Source organism: Mandrillus leucophaeus, unplaced genomic scaffold, assembly GCF_000951045.1.
Source record: "Mandrillus leucophaeus isolate KB7577 unplaced genomic scaffold, Mleu.le_1.0 Scaffold18, whole genome shotgun sequence".
NCBI lineage: Eukaryota > Metazoa > Chordata > Mammalia > Primates > Cercopithecidae > Mandrillus > Mandrillus leucophaeus.
In genome coordinates, this window is record NW_012101809.1 from 4,029,533 (window position 1) to 4,047,835 (window position 18,303).

Genomic DNA, 18,303 nt, shown 5'->3' on the forward strand with positions numbered 1-18,303 from the left:
TGGGCCTACAGCGGCTCTGGACGGACCCCCGGGGCTGGGGAGTCGGGGAGGCCTGCCCCGGCCCCCCTGCCCGCGGCCGCCATGGCGGAGAATTGGAAGAACTGCTTCGAGGAGGAGCTCATCTGCCCCATCTGCCTGCACGTCTTCGTGGAGCCAGTGCAGCTGCCGTGCAAACACAACTTCTGCCGGGGCTGCATCGGCGAGGCGTGGGCTAAGGACAGCGGCCTCGTGCGCTGCCCAGAGTGCAACCAGGCCTACAACCAGAAGCCGGGCCTGGAGAAGAACCTGAAGCTCACCAACATCGTGGAGAAGTTCAACGCCCTGCACGTGGAGAAGCCGCCGGCGGCGCTGCACTGCGTGTTCTGCCGCCGCGGCCCCCCGCTGCCCGCCCAGAAGGTCTGCCTGCGCTGCGAGGCGCCCTGCTGCCAGTCCCACGTGCAGACGCACCTGCAGCAGCCCTCCACCGCCCGCGGGCACCTCCTGGTGGAGGCGGACGACGTGCGGGCCTGGAGCTGCCCGCAGCACAACGCCTACCGCCTCTACCACTGCGAGGCCGAGCAGGTGGCCGTGTGCCAGTACTGCTGCTACTACAGCGGCGCGCATCAGGGACACTCGGTGTGCGACGTGGAGATCCGAAGGAATGAAATACGGGCAAGTACCCTACACGCGCGCGCGCGCGCGCGCGCACACACACAGACACACACAGTCCCTTCCTCCCTCCCTCCCGCCCGGGGACCACCCATCCCGACAGGCTGACTCTTGTGACATCAGGCCAGTAACCCCTGGCCAAACTCTTCTCTGAAAGTTTGGGGACAGGGTCCTGGGAAGAAGGGCCCCGGGTCGCTACTTGGTACATTCTCGCACCTGTGCTCACAGGGTCCGTTTTCTGAGTGCTTTATGGGATTGGGGTGTGGGACCGTCAGGGGTAGAGTCTGGGTGTTGCTTTTCTGTGGTGCGCAGCTCCCTCCCCCAGCCTTGTTGCTGTAGGCCCTACGGGAAGTCACCGAGGCAGTGACCCCGGTCCTGCCTCTCCAGCTGCTGTTTATGTAATGAGTGTCCCGGTGCCGCTGCTGTGGCTGACATGATCCATGATGCTGGCATACCAATGAGGAAGTAAACAAAAGCAGCCATGTTAGTTTTCAGCGCTATTGGAAACACATTGGGGGGGTGGGGGGAGCTTCCGGAGGGAGAGCAGAACTCCGGCCATCTCTCTGGACAGGGCCTGGGCAGCCAGCGAGGCCCGGACAGCGGCTCCGCTATTTGGATTCCTCCCGAGAGCCGGCTCTCCCTGTGTGAGAATCGCTGCCCTTGCCTGTGTGTCGCACGGGCCGCATGAACAAACCTTCAAGTATGTGTCTTCATCATCCTGGCCCTCTCGCCTAGCCCAACCCTCTCGCCGCCCTCCCACATTTGGGGAGGGGAAGTGGAAGACGGAAAAAGAATCCTGTGGGTTTAAGGTTGAGCCGCCTTGAAATCTGGTTTCAGGCAGCTGGCTCCCCTGGGCTGCCGGCTGGGTGATTACAGAACCGCGTTCCCTCCCATTGTATACACCCTGCGGCCGCGGCCAATGTCAAACCGCCTCCCCCCTCAGGCCTCTGGGCCTAGTTTTGGAGCTGGACTGAGGCAATACTTCCGTCCCCTTCAGTGGAGGGGGCTCCTCCTAGGTCCCTCCCCAGTCCTCTGGCTTTCAGGGTTGAGTCATACCGAAAGGAAGGGGTTGGTCTGACACCGAGGAGTCCTCTCTGAAGCCCCACCTTGGGGCCTGGGACCTGGGGCCTGAGGCCTGGGTGTGATATCTGGGGGCTAGGCTGTGCTCTGGTGGGACTGGGAGTGTCTCTGGGTGGGGATCCCTGGAGGTTAGTGGAGGCCAGTGGGGAGGCTGGGTATGAGGAAGCTCTGTTCAGGGCATGATTGGAGATGGGGCTGTTTCCTGTGTGGGGGGACCAGTCAGAATGAGTCACTGTTTAGCAATTAAAAAACATACACATACAACCAACAAAAGGCAGGAGGGCCACCACAGGCTGGGGCGGGGACAGCAAATACGATTTACTGTATAATTAGTTTCCAATCGGATGGACTAGCCCTGGGTTTGTGTGCCAGGATAGGCCTCTGGTTTCTTAAAGGAAGTGTGTCCTCCACCCGCTGTGTCCTCCACCCCAGTTCAGGGCAGGCACAGCCCACACTTTCCCCAGTATTGGGAAGCTGCTGCTATTAATAAAGATGGAAGGGCTGGGGGAGGAGGCCAGGAAAAGTGCAGAGGCAGGAGAAAGGAGGGCTGTCCAGTTCTGTCCTGGGATTGGCAGTGGAAAATGAGAGGAGGGGAAAGGAGATGTGGCTGAAAGGAACAGGGGAGGGGCAGTAACCTGGGCGATGTGCAGATGCCTGCTCGCACCCACAGTGCTGCTGTAGCTGGTCTGAGTGCTAGGGATGTCTTTGATTGGGGTGGGAGAGAAAACATAATTACACCTGACTTGGTGTAGGAGGATAGCTTTAGGTGTCCGTGTTTTTGAGTGTCTTTGAGACTGTGTGCTTCGCCCTCCAATGCACCTGTCTCCCATCTCTACAGTTTGGGGCGCAGGCAGGGGTGAGTGGGTGGCATGTGCATGCAGAGTATTCCCTGGGGTACCCCCCAGTAGGCCTGTCATCTCCAGACTCGTGGATTGGATGGAAGCAGGCACTGAACTTTGTCGACAACTCCACAGGGTGTGTGTACGTGTGTGTGCGTGCGCGTGCGTGCGCGTGCACGTGCTTTCTTGTGCCTGGTGTGGGCAGGCTCAGAAGTAGTGGGTTGCATCAGGGCCAGATGTGCAATTCTGTGCGTTCAGCAGCTGTGCCCTGCAGTGGCAGCCTGAGCCCCATCCTTCTCCAGGTTCCTCCTCCCGAGGCCCCTGATTCATTCTGGTGCCCCAGGCCACTGGGGTTGGAAACCCTTCAGTAGCCCAGTGTCACTCAACTGTGAGTTTGACTTATTGAATGTGGAGAAATAGGGGCCCTGCCTGCCCTCCCAGGAGGGAGAGGAGGGGGTGAGCCATAGGAACCTGAATGGAAGAACCCTCTGCACTCTCTGTAGGCCAAACAGGGGCAGTGGGTGGAGCTCTTTTCCTTGGCCCCTTTTCCCTGGCTGGAGGGAGTCTGCCTTAAAGGGCCTTTGCTGGTATTGTGGGCGAGGGCCACAGAATTCCCCAGGATACAGGGGCAGAAGCACAGAGACCTGGCACTTGCGTTAAAATCTAGGCTCTGCTTCTTGTGCATCCTCTTCTGCCCTCCCAGGGGGATTGCTGACATGCCTGTCAATTGGCTAGAAATAGGAAACCCAGATTAATCCCTCCCTGGTGGCCTCACCATCACATACTCACAGCATCCACAGGTGTACATGGGCCATGGCTTAGAGCAGGGACCCGGCAGGAGGGCGAGCAGAGCCTCCATCCATCCTGGGGGACTACAATGGGGACTCTCAGAATCAGGCCCAAGCGGGTTGTTGCCCTAATCTTCCCTTGGGAAGCCAGTGTGTCAGCCACATTGCCCTGAGGCCTGAATACTCACTGGATGGTCCTGAGACCATTCTCTAGGATGTGCCTAGATCCTAAATGTGCTCTCCCATGAGGTTGTGGGGAAGCTAAGGGCCCAAAATTTGGACATCCAGGTGGGCTCAGTCCTGGCAATCCTGAGTGGTCAGACCCCTCCTGGACCCCAGGTTCAGGAGTTCATCTAAAGCAATGAGGGACTGGTGGGAGCTGGGGGGGGGTGTCCTTATCTCATGACCCCCCACGACATGGAAAGAAGACCCAAGTGCAGGCCCGGTTGCATGTGTGAGGGGCCTGCAGGTATGTGGTGCGTGTGTGTCTATGCAGGTGTATCTGCTTGAGTCTTGTGCAGTTATAGTTGTATCTCTGCATCGTCCCTGGCGTCCCAGAGCAAGGCTGAACATGTTGCTAGGACCCTGTTCCTTGCATTCCCAGAGGTTCAGAGTCAAGAAGAGGTGTTCTCTGGGGGAGGAGATCCCACTGCTTGGGCCAGTGTGGGATCTGCCCCTGCTTGGAGTGAGGGGATCCTGTGCACATTGCCGGTGGCTGGAGGGGTCACCCTGAGACCCTGGAGGGAATCCTGGGTTTCCTCTCCATTTGTCTGTCTCTGAGTACACAGTAAGAGTGAGAGCTGGCTCTACTGGGGCTGGTGCTGAGGCTGGGGCTGCAGCCTGACTCCAGCAGTGCAGACCTCACTGCTCCATCTCCCCACAGCAGACCATCCTCCTGCAGGGGTGTGTGTGTTTGTGTGCACACACGTGTGTGTGTGGTGTGAGATCATGTGGCCCCTTCTCTGGCCACCCCGAGTCTTCGTGGAAGGAGGCCCTGGCTTGGCCTTCCTCCGTTGCCTCTGAAACAGAGCCTCAGGCAGAGGCCCAGCTGCCCACCCCCATCCCAGGATCCTGCTGACACGGCCGGGCACCTGTCATGCACACAATATTGACTACTCTGACTCCTGCAGCCCTGGGTGGCCGCACGTCCGTGTCTGTCTGCAGGTGTGTGTGTGTGCATGTGTAGCCAGCACATCTGGGTCGTGTATCTTGGATGTGACTGATTTTTTTGTATCTCACATGGGTGTCTCTGAGAAGGCGCAGCGTGCCTGACTTCAGTCTCTAGTTGCGCGGCCGTGTCTGCCTACCAGGCCTGCTGAGTGCCTGTGAGTCGAAGTTGAGTGTGCCTTCCTGACAGTTGGCAGTACTACTGTGCTGCTCTGTGAGTGCCTGCTCAGGTGATCCTTGCTTGGTGGCTGTGAGTTTGTCAGGGGTCCTGGGACGTCCCCCTGTGGTGGGGGTGTCGGGGAAAGGAGGGAAAGATGGGCTTTCCTTTGGAGTGAGCCTGTGGCGGGTATTGGAGGTAGGAGCCGAATGGGTACTGTGCTGTTGTATTGGGCACAGTCTGGCGAGGCGGAGCAAGCCCGGCTTGGGCCCCTGCCCCGGGCTGAGCAGGCTGGCCTGGCTGGCCTCCTCCCTGGCTCTGGGAAAGCCTTCCTTCCCGGCTGGCCTGGCATTCAAAGCCAGACAAAGGGGGGCTTTCTCTCTCGCCTCTTTGTTCTGCTGCCCCAGAGCGCTGCTCTCTGCATGGCAAAAGCTAATTCCACTCTGCAGCTGGGAAGCCCTCTCTGGGGTCTGCCGGGCTCGCATCTGAGGCGCTGCCTCTCTCCTTGCCCTGGTGTCTGCCCTGGAGCCCCTTCCCTCTGCGGCCTGTGGTTTCCCCAGCCTGGGGTTCACATGATAGCCCAAGGCAGAGGCTTGAGGCATGGAAAGGGGGTTTAGGGCAGGCAGAAGCTTTTCTGAGGAAAGGGGAGAGTGCTATGGGCCCAGAGACCCAGGGAGAGATGGGGACAGGGAACAGGGGGAGGAGTAGGGGAGGGTTAGGATGGGGTGGCTCTGAGGAGGGGGCTGAAGCCAGAGCTGGAGCTGGCCGGAGAGTCACCGGGCAGGGACCTGAGCAGGAAGAGGCTGCCCAACCCCCTCTTCTTGCCCCTCCCTGCTCTGCCTCTCCCACCACCACAGGGGCTTTTGGAGCCAGCGCTGGTCTTGTCTGAAAACCTAGAGACTGCCTCTTTCCCGGTCCCTGGGGCCCTGTTTCCTCCTGACCTTGTTTCTCTTCAAGGTTGACTTGAGGGTTTTATTATTATTATTTATTAACTTTTATACAGACTAGAGTCCCCAAGCCTCACCCGTCTGCCCAGTCTAGTCTGGCATCAAAAATGGCAGCTGGTGTGGCCAGTCAGGCTCCAGAGGGACATGAGGCTTTCCTGGGGCAGGACTGTAGGGGCTCAGGGTTCCCTGCTCCAGGCTGGGAGGGGAGTCAGAGGGAGCAACGGTAAAGCTGAGGAGTGGTGGCCCAGGTGGTGGAGGGTGGGAATGGTGGCTCCTGATTCTTCATGCTTTTGTCCTCACAGGCTCCGGGCAGACCACCGAAGGCCTGAGGCCCGATAGGCAGGGCTGGGGGTGTGAAGGTCCTCCCTGGGCCCCACCTAGTCCCCGTCTCCCTGGAGGCCTGGGGCCTCCAGAGCTTCTAGCCCTGGCCAGGTTCCACTTTGCTCTGCTCTGCTCCTGCGTGCTCCAGTGTGCGCAGTCCAGGCCACGCACCCTGGGGGGTGGGTGTGGGGGTGCGGTGGCGTGTGTAAGGTGCCCCCAGCCCCATCTGCCTGCGCGGAGAGTACTTGCTCTGAATTGAGCTGGGAAATCCGGTCCAATCTCAGCTATGGGTTTTTCTCAGGTGGGAAATGGGGCATTGGTTCTTAGCCATTCCCTGGGGAGGCAGGTGGGGGTTGGGATGGAAAGGAGGCTGCTGGTGGTGGGGGGTCCGGGTCTTCCTTCCTCTGCTCCCTGTCTTCCAGCATCTTCCAGTGTCCTGGCATCCTGATTTGCTCATTTGGTGAACTGGGGTGGGGTCGTGAAGGGGACAGCAGGCGGGTATTTCCCATCTTCCTTCCAATTTCCCAGGCTTGAGGCGGCAGCAGCTCCCACTGTTCTCCCAGGCGCTGTCTGTAGCAGGAACTGGCCCCGAGGGAGAGCAGGCCAGGCCAGTGCAACCCCCCAACTCCTCCCTGACTGGCACCCCCTGGCCAGCCTCCTTCCCCTTCCTGCTCTCACTCCACCCCTGCAGCAGAGACAGGAGCCCAGTGGCCTCTGCAGCAGGAGGGGGAAATGAAACCCTCCCACCTGCTAGGGACTGTGGCCACGCCTCTGTGTGGCCTGGGCTGGTGTCCCACCCAGAGTGCCCAGGACAGAGAAGCTCGGGAAGACTCTGCTGGCTCCCGGGGTAGAAGTGCTGCCAGGGAAAACTGAGGAAAGCCCGGAAGAAGAGGGAAGGGGCTGAGCCCCACCCCCCCAGGACTGGACAGGAAGGCCCTCTCTCTGCTGTGCCCTGAGGGGTCACTCCCTGGGCCTCGGCAAGGGATGGGGCAAAGGGGCACCCACCAGCCTGCGGGGTGGGTGTGGACAGCTCCACTCCTGTCCTTAAGCTGCGCTGGGACCTTGGAGCTGCCTCTTTCCTACCCCTCCCCTGGGACTCACTTGGGTCCGCCCTGAACCAGCTCCTGGTGGGTTTGGTCGTGGAGAAGCAGCCATGCAGGAAGCCCATGGTGCGAGATGTGTGGGGCCAGCAGGGCCTTTCAGATGTCCTGAGCACTGGATGGAGGGAGTGACCTGGACTCTGAGGAGTACCTGAGGGGGACCTTGTCCTCCTGAGGGTAGGCATGGGGCAGCCAGCAGGCAAGAATTTGAGGGCCAATTGTTCCAGGGGAGGTCAGCGGGCCTGATGTTCCTGGAGTGTCCTGGCCTCCTCGCCATCGTGCCAGGCCTCTCGCCATTGTCTGGGGTCTCCAAGGAGGTCCAACCTTCCCTGTGAGGGGGTTGGGTCAAGTGCGTTTGCACCTGTGGCTGTGCCCGCCAGCATACCTGAGGCGGGCTCGGGGCTCAGGTGGCAAGGTATTCTTATGTGCATGTGCAGCTTTGTGCCGGGCACCCCTGCGCCTGCCCGCCTATGCTGTGTGTGCTGTCAGGCTCTGACCCCTTGGGCTGGCAGCAGATTCCTGTGCCTCTTGGCACTTCTGGGGGCAGAGCAAGGTCTCCCGGGTCTGTTTCTTTTAGAAGTCCTGTCCTGGGTCACTGAAAGGTTAAGTTGTGTGTGGGCCCCTTGCACCCAGCTTATGAGGTGAAAGCCTCACCCCCACACTTCCTCCTGCTCCCAGGGTTCTGGTTATTTCCAGAGTAGCCTCCAACACAAAATGGGGTCTGGCTGAAGTCTCTGGTGGGCCTTGGTTTGCCCCTACATAAAATGGGCTGGTGGGATGAGGAGGGGATTGGTGGCAGCTTGTCTTCGGGGGGCCAGCTGGGTGTGACTAGGGTGGGAGTCATGGCGTTGAACTGGAGGGCTACTCTCAGGCCCCCACAGAGGAACAAAGAGAAGCACTCCTTGCGGCATGACAGTTACTGTGAATGTCTGTGGTTACACAGAGCTGCTTTGCGAATTTTATTTTGTGTGTGGAACCCGCGGGCTTATTGAGTGAATTTGTTATGCATCTCAAGCCGTCCAGGCCTTTGTGTGGCCTGTCTCTGAAGGGAAGTGGAGAAAGACAGCAGCAAATCCCCGTTCTTAAGAGGCCCTGTGTCTTGTAGGCAGATGAGACCATGGTTTGTGAGGCAATTAGAAGACTCCAGAATAGTGCTGTCTAATAGAACTTCTGCATGATGATAATATTTTGTAACTTTAGTATCTGAGACTAGTGATACATAGGTACTGGCCACTTGAAATGGGGCTGGTGCTTAAGGAACTGATATTTAACTTTTTTTTTTTTTTTTTTTGAGACAGACTTTCGCTCTTGTTGCCCAGGCTGGAGTGCAATGGTGCGATCTTGGCTCACTACAACCTTCGCCTCCCAGGTTCTTCTGCCTCAGCCTCCTGAGTAGTTGGGATTACAGGCATGCACCACCTCGCCCAGCTGATTTTGTATTTTTAGTAGATACTGGGTTTCTCCACGTTAGTCAAGCTGGTCTCAAACTCCTGACCTCAGGTGATCCGCCCGCCTTGGCCTCCCAAAGTGCTGGGATTACAGGCATGAGCCACAGTGCCCGACCTTATTTTTTATTTTTTGTTAACTTGGATTTAAATAGCCACATATGACTAGTGGCTACCATATTGGACAGCACAACCTGAGAGGGAGGGCAGAGTGGGACAGCCCCACCCCGTAGCCAGGACCGGGAGGGACCTGCACAGCCTCAGAGCGGGGGTCATGGAAGGTTTCCTAGAGGAGTAGGGATTTAAGTTGGTCCTTGAAGGATAGACAGGGGAGGGAGGAGGCACTGTGGGCTGCAGAAGAATGTACTTAGAGCTGCAGGGAGTTTCCATGTGCGGAGTGTTGGGGACAGGATACCAGCCCAGCCGGCTGGAAGAGTCAGGATGTAAAAGAGTCTTCATTGCCATGCTAAAGTAGTTGATAGCAGGGAGTCACAGAGAGTTTTTGAGCAGGGGAGAGAGCCTGTCTGAAGAGGCATATCTGGTGGGAGGAGGGCAGGAGAGATGAAGTGGCTGGCAGGGAAGGGGTTGTGGGGACAGGAGATTATGAGCTGAGAAGGGCAGCTTGGTCCAGTACCTTCCAGCAGCCTGGCCTCAGGTCTTAGGAGACCCCAAATCTCCTTTCTGCCTGGGTCCCACTGAGGGGCTGAGGGAGCTAGCCAGGACTCCAGAGTCCTAACTCTTGGTCTTAAGAACAAGGGAGGGGGTGGCAGGCTTGATGCCCCCTAATGTAAGGCGAATATAAAGTGAGATCTCTGGACTGGGACAGAAGCTCATGTGGCTTTGGAAGGGAATTTGACCCCCTGCATCTTAGGGTACTTATCTCTTAGATGACGCTCCCCAGGGAGAGGCAGCACAGACTGGGTAAGAGTGGACCCTGCTGCCAGATCACCTGGGTTTGTGCCCAAGCTCTGCTATTTACAAGCTGCATGACCATGGACAAATTACTTAACCTCTCTAGGCCTCAGTTTCCTCTTCTGTGAAATGAGAATAATGATAGTACTTACCTTATGACATTACTGAGATGATTAGATAAATCTGTACAGGAAAAGCGCTTAGAACAGAGGTTGGTGTAGCCTTGCCTCCAAAGCTCAGGGTTTAAATATGCATGGGGGCTGGGCATGGTGGCTCACGCCCATAATCCCTGCACTTTGGGAGGCCAAGGTGGGCAGATCATTTGAGGTCATTAGTTTGAGATGAGCCTGCTCAACATGGTGAAACCCCGTCTCTACTAAAACTACAAAAAAATTAGCTGGGCGTTGTGGCGCACGCCTGTAATCCCAGCTACTTGGGAGGCTAAGGCAGGAGAATCACTTGAACCCAGGAGGCAGATGTTACAGTGAGCCGAGATTGCACCACTGCACTCCAGCCTGGGCAACAGAATGAGACTCCATCTAAAAAAATAATAAATAAATAAATATGCATGGGAAGCTATTCTGGGGAGAGCTGGTAATAGGCCCCTGGGATTGGAGGGGGCCAGAGGGGCTGGGTGGCAGAGGCTTGGTGCCGTCGGGTCAAAGGATCCATAGGATGCATGTGTTGTGTAGAGGGAAGCATGGGTCAGGGTTGGAGCCACAGCCCCTCTGATACCCCCATCCAACTGTCCCTGCAGAAGATGCTCATGAAGCAGCAGGACCGGCTGGAGGAGCGAGAGCAGGACATTGAGGACCAGCTGTACAAACTCGAGTCAGACAAGCGCCTGGTGGAGGTAGCTAAGCCCAAGGCCGTGCTGAGGGATGGGGGTGGCTTGAGTGCAGGGCTTTGGGTGAGTTCCTTACTAAGGATTGACTGTGTGGCTCTACGCCAGAACCACTCCATCAGTCATTCAGTGAACTGTCCGTGGATACCCACTGGTGCCAAGGGATGCTGGCCCAGAGCCCTGTGCTACCAGTGGGGAACTGGCAGGTCAGACCTTGCCCCTGGGAGCCTGGGGCAGCCTGGTAACTTGGAGTTCTAGGATGTGAGATGGGTAAGAGGGGGAAACCAAAGGTCTCCAGTGCTCACCTGCCTGCCCACTCCTACCACCTGTACTCACAGGAGAAAGTGAGCCAACTGAAGGAGGAAGTTCGGCTGCAGTACGAGAAACTGCACCAACTGCTGGACGAGGATCTGCGGCAGACAGTGGAGGTCCTGGACAAGGCCCAGGCCAAGTTCTGCAGCGAGAACGCAGCGCAGGCGCTGCATCTCGGGGAGCGCATGCAGGAGGCCAAGAAGCTGCTGGGCTCCCTGCAGTTGCTCTTTGATAAGACGGAGGATGTCAGCTTCATGAAGGTGAGCTGGGCCCAGGACCAGGCTGTTGGCACCCAGAGGGCCATTTCCAAATTGAGATCTGCAGTTTCCCTGACCTGTAGCTCAGATGCCCTTGCCTTTGGAGCCAGCGTGCATGGGTTCAAATCCACCTGCCTGCTCTTTCTAGCACTGTGACCTTGGGCAAGTCATAGGTACATCCCGGGCCTTGTTCCCTCACCTGCAAAGTAGTGTTGATGATACAGGGCTACTATTCTTTATCCACAATTCCATATTTATAAACATCTCTGAAAACTAACAGAAACAAGTTTTGGCATCTAATTTAACAGCAAAAATTGACCTGAACTGATGTTAGGCAATTTGTGGTCTTTATCTCACTTGGTAGGAAAATTCAGACATTTTGCTGCAGAAATGTTGATGTATTCGATTGTTGTGTCTTGCTGGGGATGATATGTAATATATGATACAGGCACTGTATATTCCTTCTAAAATCAAAAAAATTTCCAAATTCCAAAACACATCTGGCCCCAAAGACTTGAGCTAAAACAGTGTGGGCCTGCAGAGCCCTTCTTCTTGGGTAGCTATCTGGATGAAGTTATAGATGCACAGAAAGCACTTAACAATGCCTGGGTCATGTGGCAAGAGCTCAGTAAATGTTAGCTCTTCTTCCGCAAATGGCCACCCCAACCCCTGCCACTTTCTGTCCAGAATGAGAGGATCCACCTGGCCTGGGGGAGACTCTCGGGGGGCAGCTTTTGTCTTCCCCTCTCCCCGGGCTCTCCCTGGGCTGCCTTTTCCACTGACTTGACCCTTTTCTTTCCCCCAACAGAACACCAAGTCTGTGAAAATCCTGATGGACAGGTGAGCTGGTGGCCCCAGCCCTCCCAGGGGCACATCCTAGGGAGGGCAGGGGGACCAGGCCCATGGCGGGGAGGTAGGGCGGGCTCACCGGTGATGCCTCCTCACAGCAGATGCCCCGTCCACTGCCCCCAGGACCCAGACCTGCACGGGCAGCAGCCTTTCCCCCCCTAAGATCGGCCACCTGAACTCCAAGCTCTTCCTGAACGAGGTGGCCAAGAAGGAGAAGCAGCTGCGGAAAATGCTAGAAGGTGAGGGTGGGGTGTTCCGCCGAAGGGAGACAGGGCCCTTTGGGGAGGGGTTCAGCGCCAGAGCTTTCCCTCCAAGAGGCAGTGTGGCCCAGTCTGGGAGACCTGTCCTCATATCCTGGCTTTGCCACTTGTAGCTGTGGGACAGTGGGTAAGCAACATGACTTCCCCAGCCTCCATTTCTTCAGCTTAAAGTGGGGATATAACTATTCTCTACCTCCTAATTGTAGAGGAGCAAGCATCACCTGAGATGTAACATTCTCGAGCCTCTAGGTGTCAATGGTCCCCAGGTCCAACCCGGGGAGAGGAGGCCTAGGTTGTTTGGGGCGGGAGCTTTGGCGACTTTTGCCCCAACTCTCCACAGGCCCCTTCAGCACGCCGGTGCCCTTCCTGCAGAGTGTCCCCCTGTACCCTTGTGGCGTGAGCAGCTCTGGGGCGGAAAAGCGCAAGCACTCAACGGCCTTCCCAGAGGCCAGTTTCCTAGAGACGTCGTCGGGCCCTGTGGGCGGCCAGTACGGGGCGGCGGGCACAGCCAGCGGTGAGGGCCAGTCTGGGCAGCCCCTGGGGCCCTGCAGCTCCACGCAGCACTTGGTGGCCCTGCCGGGCGGCGCCCAACCAGTGCACTCAAGCCCCGTGTTCCCCCCATCGCAGTATCCCAATGGCTCCGCCGCCCAGCAGCCCATGCTCCCCCAGTATGGCGGCCGCAAGATTCTCGTCTGTTCTGTGGACAACTGTTACTGTTCTTCCGTGGCCAACCATGGCGGCCACCAGCCCTACCCCCGCTCCGGCCACTTTCCCTGGACAGTGCCCTCGCAGGAGTACTCACACCCGCTCCCGCCCACACCCTCCGTCCCCCAGTCCCTTCCCAGCCTGGCGGTCAGAGACTGGCTTGACGCCTCCCAGCAGCCCGGCCACCAGGATTTCTACAGGGTGTATGGGCAGCCGTCCACCAAACACTACGTGACGAGCTAACGCCACGCAGGCGGCGGGGCGCTGGGGAATCTTCCTCCCCGGCCCCCGGGCTCGGGAGTTATGCATCCAGAGACCTGCCCTTCTACCTTCCTCGCCTCCCCTCTTCCTCATTCCATTGCCCCAGGTCTTTTCCTTTTGGATTTTGTTTTGGTTTTGGCTTTGTTTCTGATTTTTTTAATTATGAATCTCCTGGACGCACAGGTGACAGTGGGAGCTGGCCTGGGCTGGGACCGCAGGTGGCCCTGGAGATGGGAAAGTGTCTGTGTCAAGGCGCTGAGCTCTCTTCTGTCTCTCCTTTTTTCCTCTACTCCTTCCCCTTCACACCCCCGTGGCTGGAAGGAGCCTCAGCTTCCCTGAAAGCTTGGGGGTCCCACCCTTCTTACCCTGCCCGAGAGGAACGCCCAGGGTTTGTTTCTCCTCTTGTTTTCCTTTTGGGCAGTTTGATCACTGATCGAGTAAGGAATGACCTTTAGATTGTGGGACTTTTGTTTTTGTTTTTTATTTTTTTAAACCAAGAATGATTTCTCCTGCTTCCTTCTCACCATCTTCCCAGACGGAGTTCAAAGGCCACTTCTCAAGCAGCTTTTGGCACCTTCAGCCTCAGAGTGGAATCTTTTAAAGACAGGAACCCTATGTCCAGGAAAGGGGAAAAGGAACTTTGCCAATGATAGTGACCACATTAAAAGCAAATAATAATAATATTAATAATAATAAAGAGAAATAAAAGAAATAATAAAATAAAATAAATAGCACAGCCCTTGTTGAGGTCAGCAGGGAGGAGGGGCTGCCCGGAGTTGGGTCCTTGCCTGGATTTTGACACAGCAACTTCCTGTAGTGAGCACTTTGTATGAATCGTGGACTTCCAGTTCTCAAGGCGCAGGTATTTATTCTGTAATCTGTCTAGAGCACACACCAAAATCCAACCTTCTAATAAACATGATGGCGCAGTCCCACTCCCTGCCTCGCCTGTTCCCCTGTCCCCCCCGAGGCCTGGGATCAGTGTGGGGAGGGGCCCCTGCCCTCTTTGCCTTGATTTTGCCCCCCGGGTCCAGCTGGTTCCAGGCCTGTGAATGTCAGTTCGTCAGGCACTGACTCCGTCTGCTCTTGGCCTTGGGTTCATTTGACAAATATTTGCCCAGGGCCTCCCAGGCCCAGCCCCATGCCACCTGGGCCCTGGCATCTCTTTGAGGTTCTGCCAGTGTGCTCTTAGCTGAGGACAAAGGAGAAACACCTTTCTATGGGTCTTGCAAAGTTTACCTCCTTCAGGCCACAAATATTTGAGTGCACACTATGTGCCAGGCACTGTGCAGGGCTGCGGGCATAGAGACAGAATGTCATCTAGCTAGGCCATGGCCCCCATAGGGAGAGGGGACCACTCGGGTCCATACTTCCTTTGGACTTGGGGCTTTGGCCTTGGGAGGGGTGGAGGTGAGGTGGCAAGATGAAAAAGACATCTTGTCCCCATCCACTTCGGCAGAGCTTCTCCAAGTCTCAAGCATGTCTTGGGAGCTTGTTAAAAGGGCTGATTTCTTGCTATGGCTCACCCCTGTAATCCTGACACTTTGGGAGGCCAAGGCAGGCAAATTGCTTGAACTCAGGGGTTTGAGACCAGCCTGGGCAACATGTCGAAACCCTGTTTCTACAAAAAATACAAAAATTAGTTGGGCTTGGTGGCGCACACCACACCTGTGGTCCCAGCTACTCTGGGACTGAGGTGGGAGAACTGCTTGAGCCTGGGAGGCAGAGGTTGCAGTAGGCCTAGATCAAGTCACTGCACTCCAGCCTGCGCAACAAAGCAACAGAGCGAGACCCTGTCTCAAAAAAAAAAAAAAAAAAAAAAAGAGAGAGGTAGGGGCGCTGATTCCTGAGGCCCAGCTTAGACTCATTGGGAATCTCTGAGAGCCCAGGAATTTGCATTTTTAATTCTATTCTGACACATCCTGGGGTTGGAGAAGTGCTGCCATCGGGGTGGCCAGGGTCCTCCCTGCTGCTTGTCACAGAGGCCACTGTGGGGAGAGTAAGCTGGGACACCCCAAGGCCCTTCTCTGGAGAGGGACCTCATCATCAAAAGGCTCCAGTTGTAGACTGATGCTCTGCACGGAGCTGTAAGTCCACAGCCCATGTACTTCTGTACTCTGCTGGGTGACTAGCTGTCTTTCCTCTTGTTTGAGCAGAATCAGGGCCTGAATGCCAGCTACCCCAGGAAGCCCAGGACAAGGCAGAGAGCCATGTAAAGTCCCATGCTTGCCAGGCACAGTGGCTCAGGCTTGTAATCCCAACACTTTGGGAGGCCGAGGCGGGCGGATCACCTGAGGTCGGGAGTTCGAGACCAGCCTGGTCAACGTGAAATTTCATCTCTACTAAAAATACAAAAATTAGCCAGCATGGTGGTGGGCGCCTGTAATCCCAGCTACTCAGGAGGCTGAGGCAGGAGAATCACTTGAACCCGGGAGGCAGAGGTTGCAGTGAGCCGAGATCGTGCCACTGCACTCCAGCCTGGGTGACAGAGCCAGACTCCATCTCAAAAAAAAAAAAAATGTCCCATGCCAGTGGTCCAAGCCTCACTGACCCCTAGCCACCCCTCCCCTCAGAAAAATAAAGGCTTGCCAAGCACGTTGGCTCACGCCTGTAATCCCAGCATTCTGAGAGACCAAGGTGGATGGATCACTTGAGTCCAGGAGTTCAAAACCAGCCTGGGTCACATGGTGAAACCCGAAAAATTAGCCAAGCGTGGTGCTGTGGGCCTGTGGTCCTAGCTACTCTGGAGACTGAAGTGGGAGGATTGCTTGATTGAGGCTGGGAGGTGGAGGTTGCAGTGAGCTGAGATCTTGCCACTGCACTCCAGCCTGGGCAACAGAGCAAGATCCTGTCTCAAAGGGGAAAAAATAAAGAAAGAAAAATAAAGACTTTGGGGCTGGCCAGACCAAACCATAGTCATAGTCTTGCTGACTGCCTCTGCCTTCCTGCCCTGTGCGAGTAGAGGATGACTCGGGTGGAATGGTGGACCCTTGCTTCATCGTTCCCTTCCCCAGTGTGGCAGGGAGCCAGGAGCTTTATGACAACAGCTGGCCTCCCCCTTCCCTCCCTGTGCACCTGTTTGGGGCTAAAGGGAGTGGGGAGATGGCTGGAGTACAGTGCCCCTCCAGCCCAGGGTGCAGGATGCCTGGGGACAGGTGGCAGTGGACAGTCACTTCACTCCACTGACATCTGCTTCTGTCTCACCGTCCCTTTCTCCAGTTCCCAGGAACCCTGGGACGTCCCCCATGCCAACAGTTGGGAGCCAAGACAGAAAGCTGCCCAATTTCTTTCCCACTTGGCCTAGTTTTGTTTTGACTGAGGGGAGAGGCCCTTTCTCCAGGTGCGTCAGTCCACTGAGATCTGATATCTGGAGGGGACATTCTGGTGGGAATGGGATGGGCTCGAGCCCCTCCACGTCCCAGCTTTGAAGCCCACCCCAGACAAACACACGCTCACGCACACATCTATAGGTGAAGCAGCAGCTGCCCAGAGTTGGCTTGGGGGGATCTCTAGGCAGCCAGGGAAGCAGGGAGACACTAACCCACCCAGCTGTCCCCAGCCATCCAGCTGTCCCTGGCTTTGTAGGAGCAGCTGTCACCCAGCTCCCAAAAGGGTCAGGGGCAGAGGAGGCCCAGCAAGAGCTGGGGCTGCCCCAGGGAACAGGCTCACTCAGAAGTCATCGGAGGGGCCTTCTCTGCCCTGAACTGGTGGCCCCTTGGAGAGCTGGCTGCAGCCACAGGTGCCCCAGCACACGGCCCTCCCCTCCTGCCTTCCCCCAGAGGCCATCACGCCTCCCCTTTCCGGGAAGGGTTGGGGATCCAACCACGTCTCCCCACCCCACAGACCTGTGGCCCAGATGTGCTGAGACTGCAGGGAGGCCACCGCGAGGGAGGGGGCGGGGGTGGTTTCCTCTGCCGCCTGCCGGCCCCAGCTCTTTCATGTTGCCGCCCTCCCCATCCCAGCCCGGAGCCCAGCAGCTGGGCCACTCCTGCCCCCTCCCTCGGCCTCGCTCCCAGCTGTCTTTGGGGTGGGGCAGGGCAGCTGAGGAACAGCTGCAAGGCGGGAGCCTGGGGGGTAATGGGTGCCCCCTGCAACTGCCGGAAACGGTCTCTGGGCCAAGAAGGGAGTCTGAAGGTGGGGGTGGGGAGGGCGAGGCCTGGGGGATGATCAGCTCCACCCCCTCTCCCAGCGCATCTGGCCAGGAGACCCCAGCTCAAAGCACCCTCCCAGCTTCAAAGGGCACCCTGGGGTGGGAGGCAGGAGACAAGGGTGGGTGCCCTGACCCACTGAGTCAGCACCCCAGGGCCCCCTTCTTCAAGCTGAGACCCCCCACATTCTAACCTCACCTCAGGGTTCTTACAGGCCCTGCTCACACTCTCCCACTCATCCTGTCATTGTCACCTTGGCCTTCCTAAGGCACCCTCATCTTCTCCCATCTGAGGGTGGGGGAGAACCAATTCAATTTGCAACTTCAGGACCCAGGACCCATCTAGCCGCCTGGGGAGTTCCCTACCCCACCTCTGCAGCCTGTAAATTCTGTGGGGGAGGCGGCCCTGGAGAGAGGATCAGAGGCATGTCCTTCCCTAACCTCCCACTCCAGCCTGCTAAGAAATGGGAGCAGGGCTGACCCTACGAAACTGTGGGGGGGTGAAGGAGCTGGAGTTGTGATCCCTAGGTATCCCCAGACAGACATCACCACACTACAGCTCCTCTTCTAAGGTGATCCCAGCACTTTGGGAGGCTGAGGCATGAGGATCCCTTAAAGAGACTAGCATGAGCAATATAGGGAGATCCTGTCTCTACAAAAAATTAAAATATTAGGCTGGGCGCAGTGGCTCATGCCTGTAATCCCAACACTTTGGGAGGCCAAGGCAGGCAGATCACTTGAGGTCAGGAGTTCGAGACCAGCCTGGCCAACATGGTGAAAGCCCCACTCTACTAAAAATAAAAAAAAAATTATCTGGGCCGGTCATGGTGGCTCACTCCTGTAATCCCAGCACTTTGGGAGGCCGAGGTGGGTGGATCACAAGGTCAGGAGATCGAGACCATCTTGGCCAACATGGTGAAACCCCGTCTCTACTAAAATACAAAAAATTAGCCGGGCATTGTGGCGCGTGCCTATAATCCCAGCTACTTGGGAGGCTGAGGCAGGGGAATCGCTTGAACCTAGGAGGTGGAGGTTGCAGTGAGCTGAGATCGCACCACTGTACTCCAGCCTGGGGACAGAGCAAGACTCCATCTCAAAAAAAAAAAAAATTATCTAGGTGTGGTGGCAGGCGCCTGTAATCCCAGCTCCTGGGGAGCCTGAGGCAGGAGAATTGCTTGAACTGGGGAGGTGGAGGTTGCAGTGAGCGAAGATCGCGCCATTGCACTCCAACCAGGGTGACAGTGCGAGACTCCATAACAAAAAA

The 18,303-nt window shown here is 56.9% G+C and overlaps 1 protein-coding gene across 2 annotated transcripts; it reads left to right on the plus strand.

Annotated features, from left to right (window-relative positions):
• Positions 1 to 6: 6 nt before the first annotated feature.
• TRIM8 (tripartite motif containing 8) lies at positions 7 to 13,827 on the plus strand. Of its 2 annotated transcripts, XM_011977479.1 has the most exons (6): positions 7 to 651; positions 10,162 to 10,257; positions 10,587 to 10,820; positions 11,626 to 11,657; positions 11,790 to 11,905; positions 12,267 to 13,827. In XM_011977479.1, exons 1-6 carry the CDS (start codon positions 82 to 84, stop codon positions 12,872 to 12,874), a joined length of 1,656 nt encoding a protein of 551 aa, XP_011832869.1. In that variant the 5' UTR covers positions 7 to 81; the 3' UTR covers positions 12,875 to 13,827. The 2 variants fall into 2 exon arrangements, with proteins under 2 accessions (XP_011832869.1, XP_011832870.1); XM_011977480.1 differs by lacking the exon at positions 10,162 to 10,257.
• Positions 13,828 to 18,303: the final 4,476 nt, after the last annotated feature.

Coding starts and splice junctions, on each gene's coding strand:
- TRIM8 (XM_011977479.1), top strand. CDS start 82: ATGGCGGAGAATTGGAAGAACTGCTTCGAGGAGGAGCTCATCTGCCCC. Junction 652..10,161: donor TCCGAAGGAATGAAATACGG/GCAAGTACCCTA, acceptor CTGTCCCTGCAG/AAGATGCTCATGAAGCAGCA. Junction 10,821..11,625: donor AGGATGTCAGCTTCATGAAG/GTGAGCTGGGCC, acceptor TTCCCCCAACAG/AACACCAAGTCTGTGAAAAT.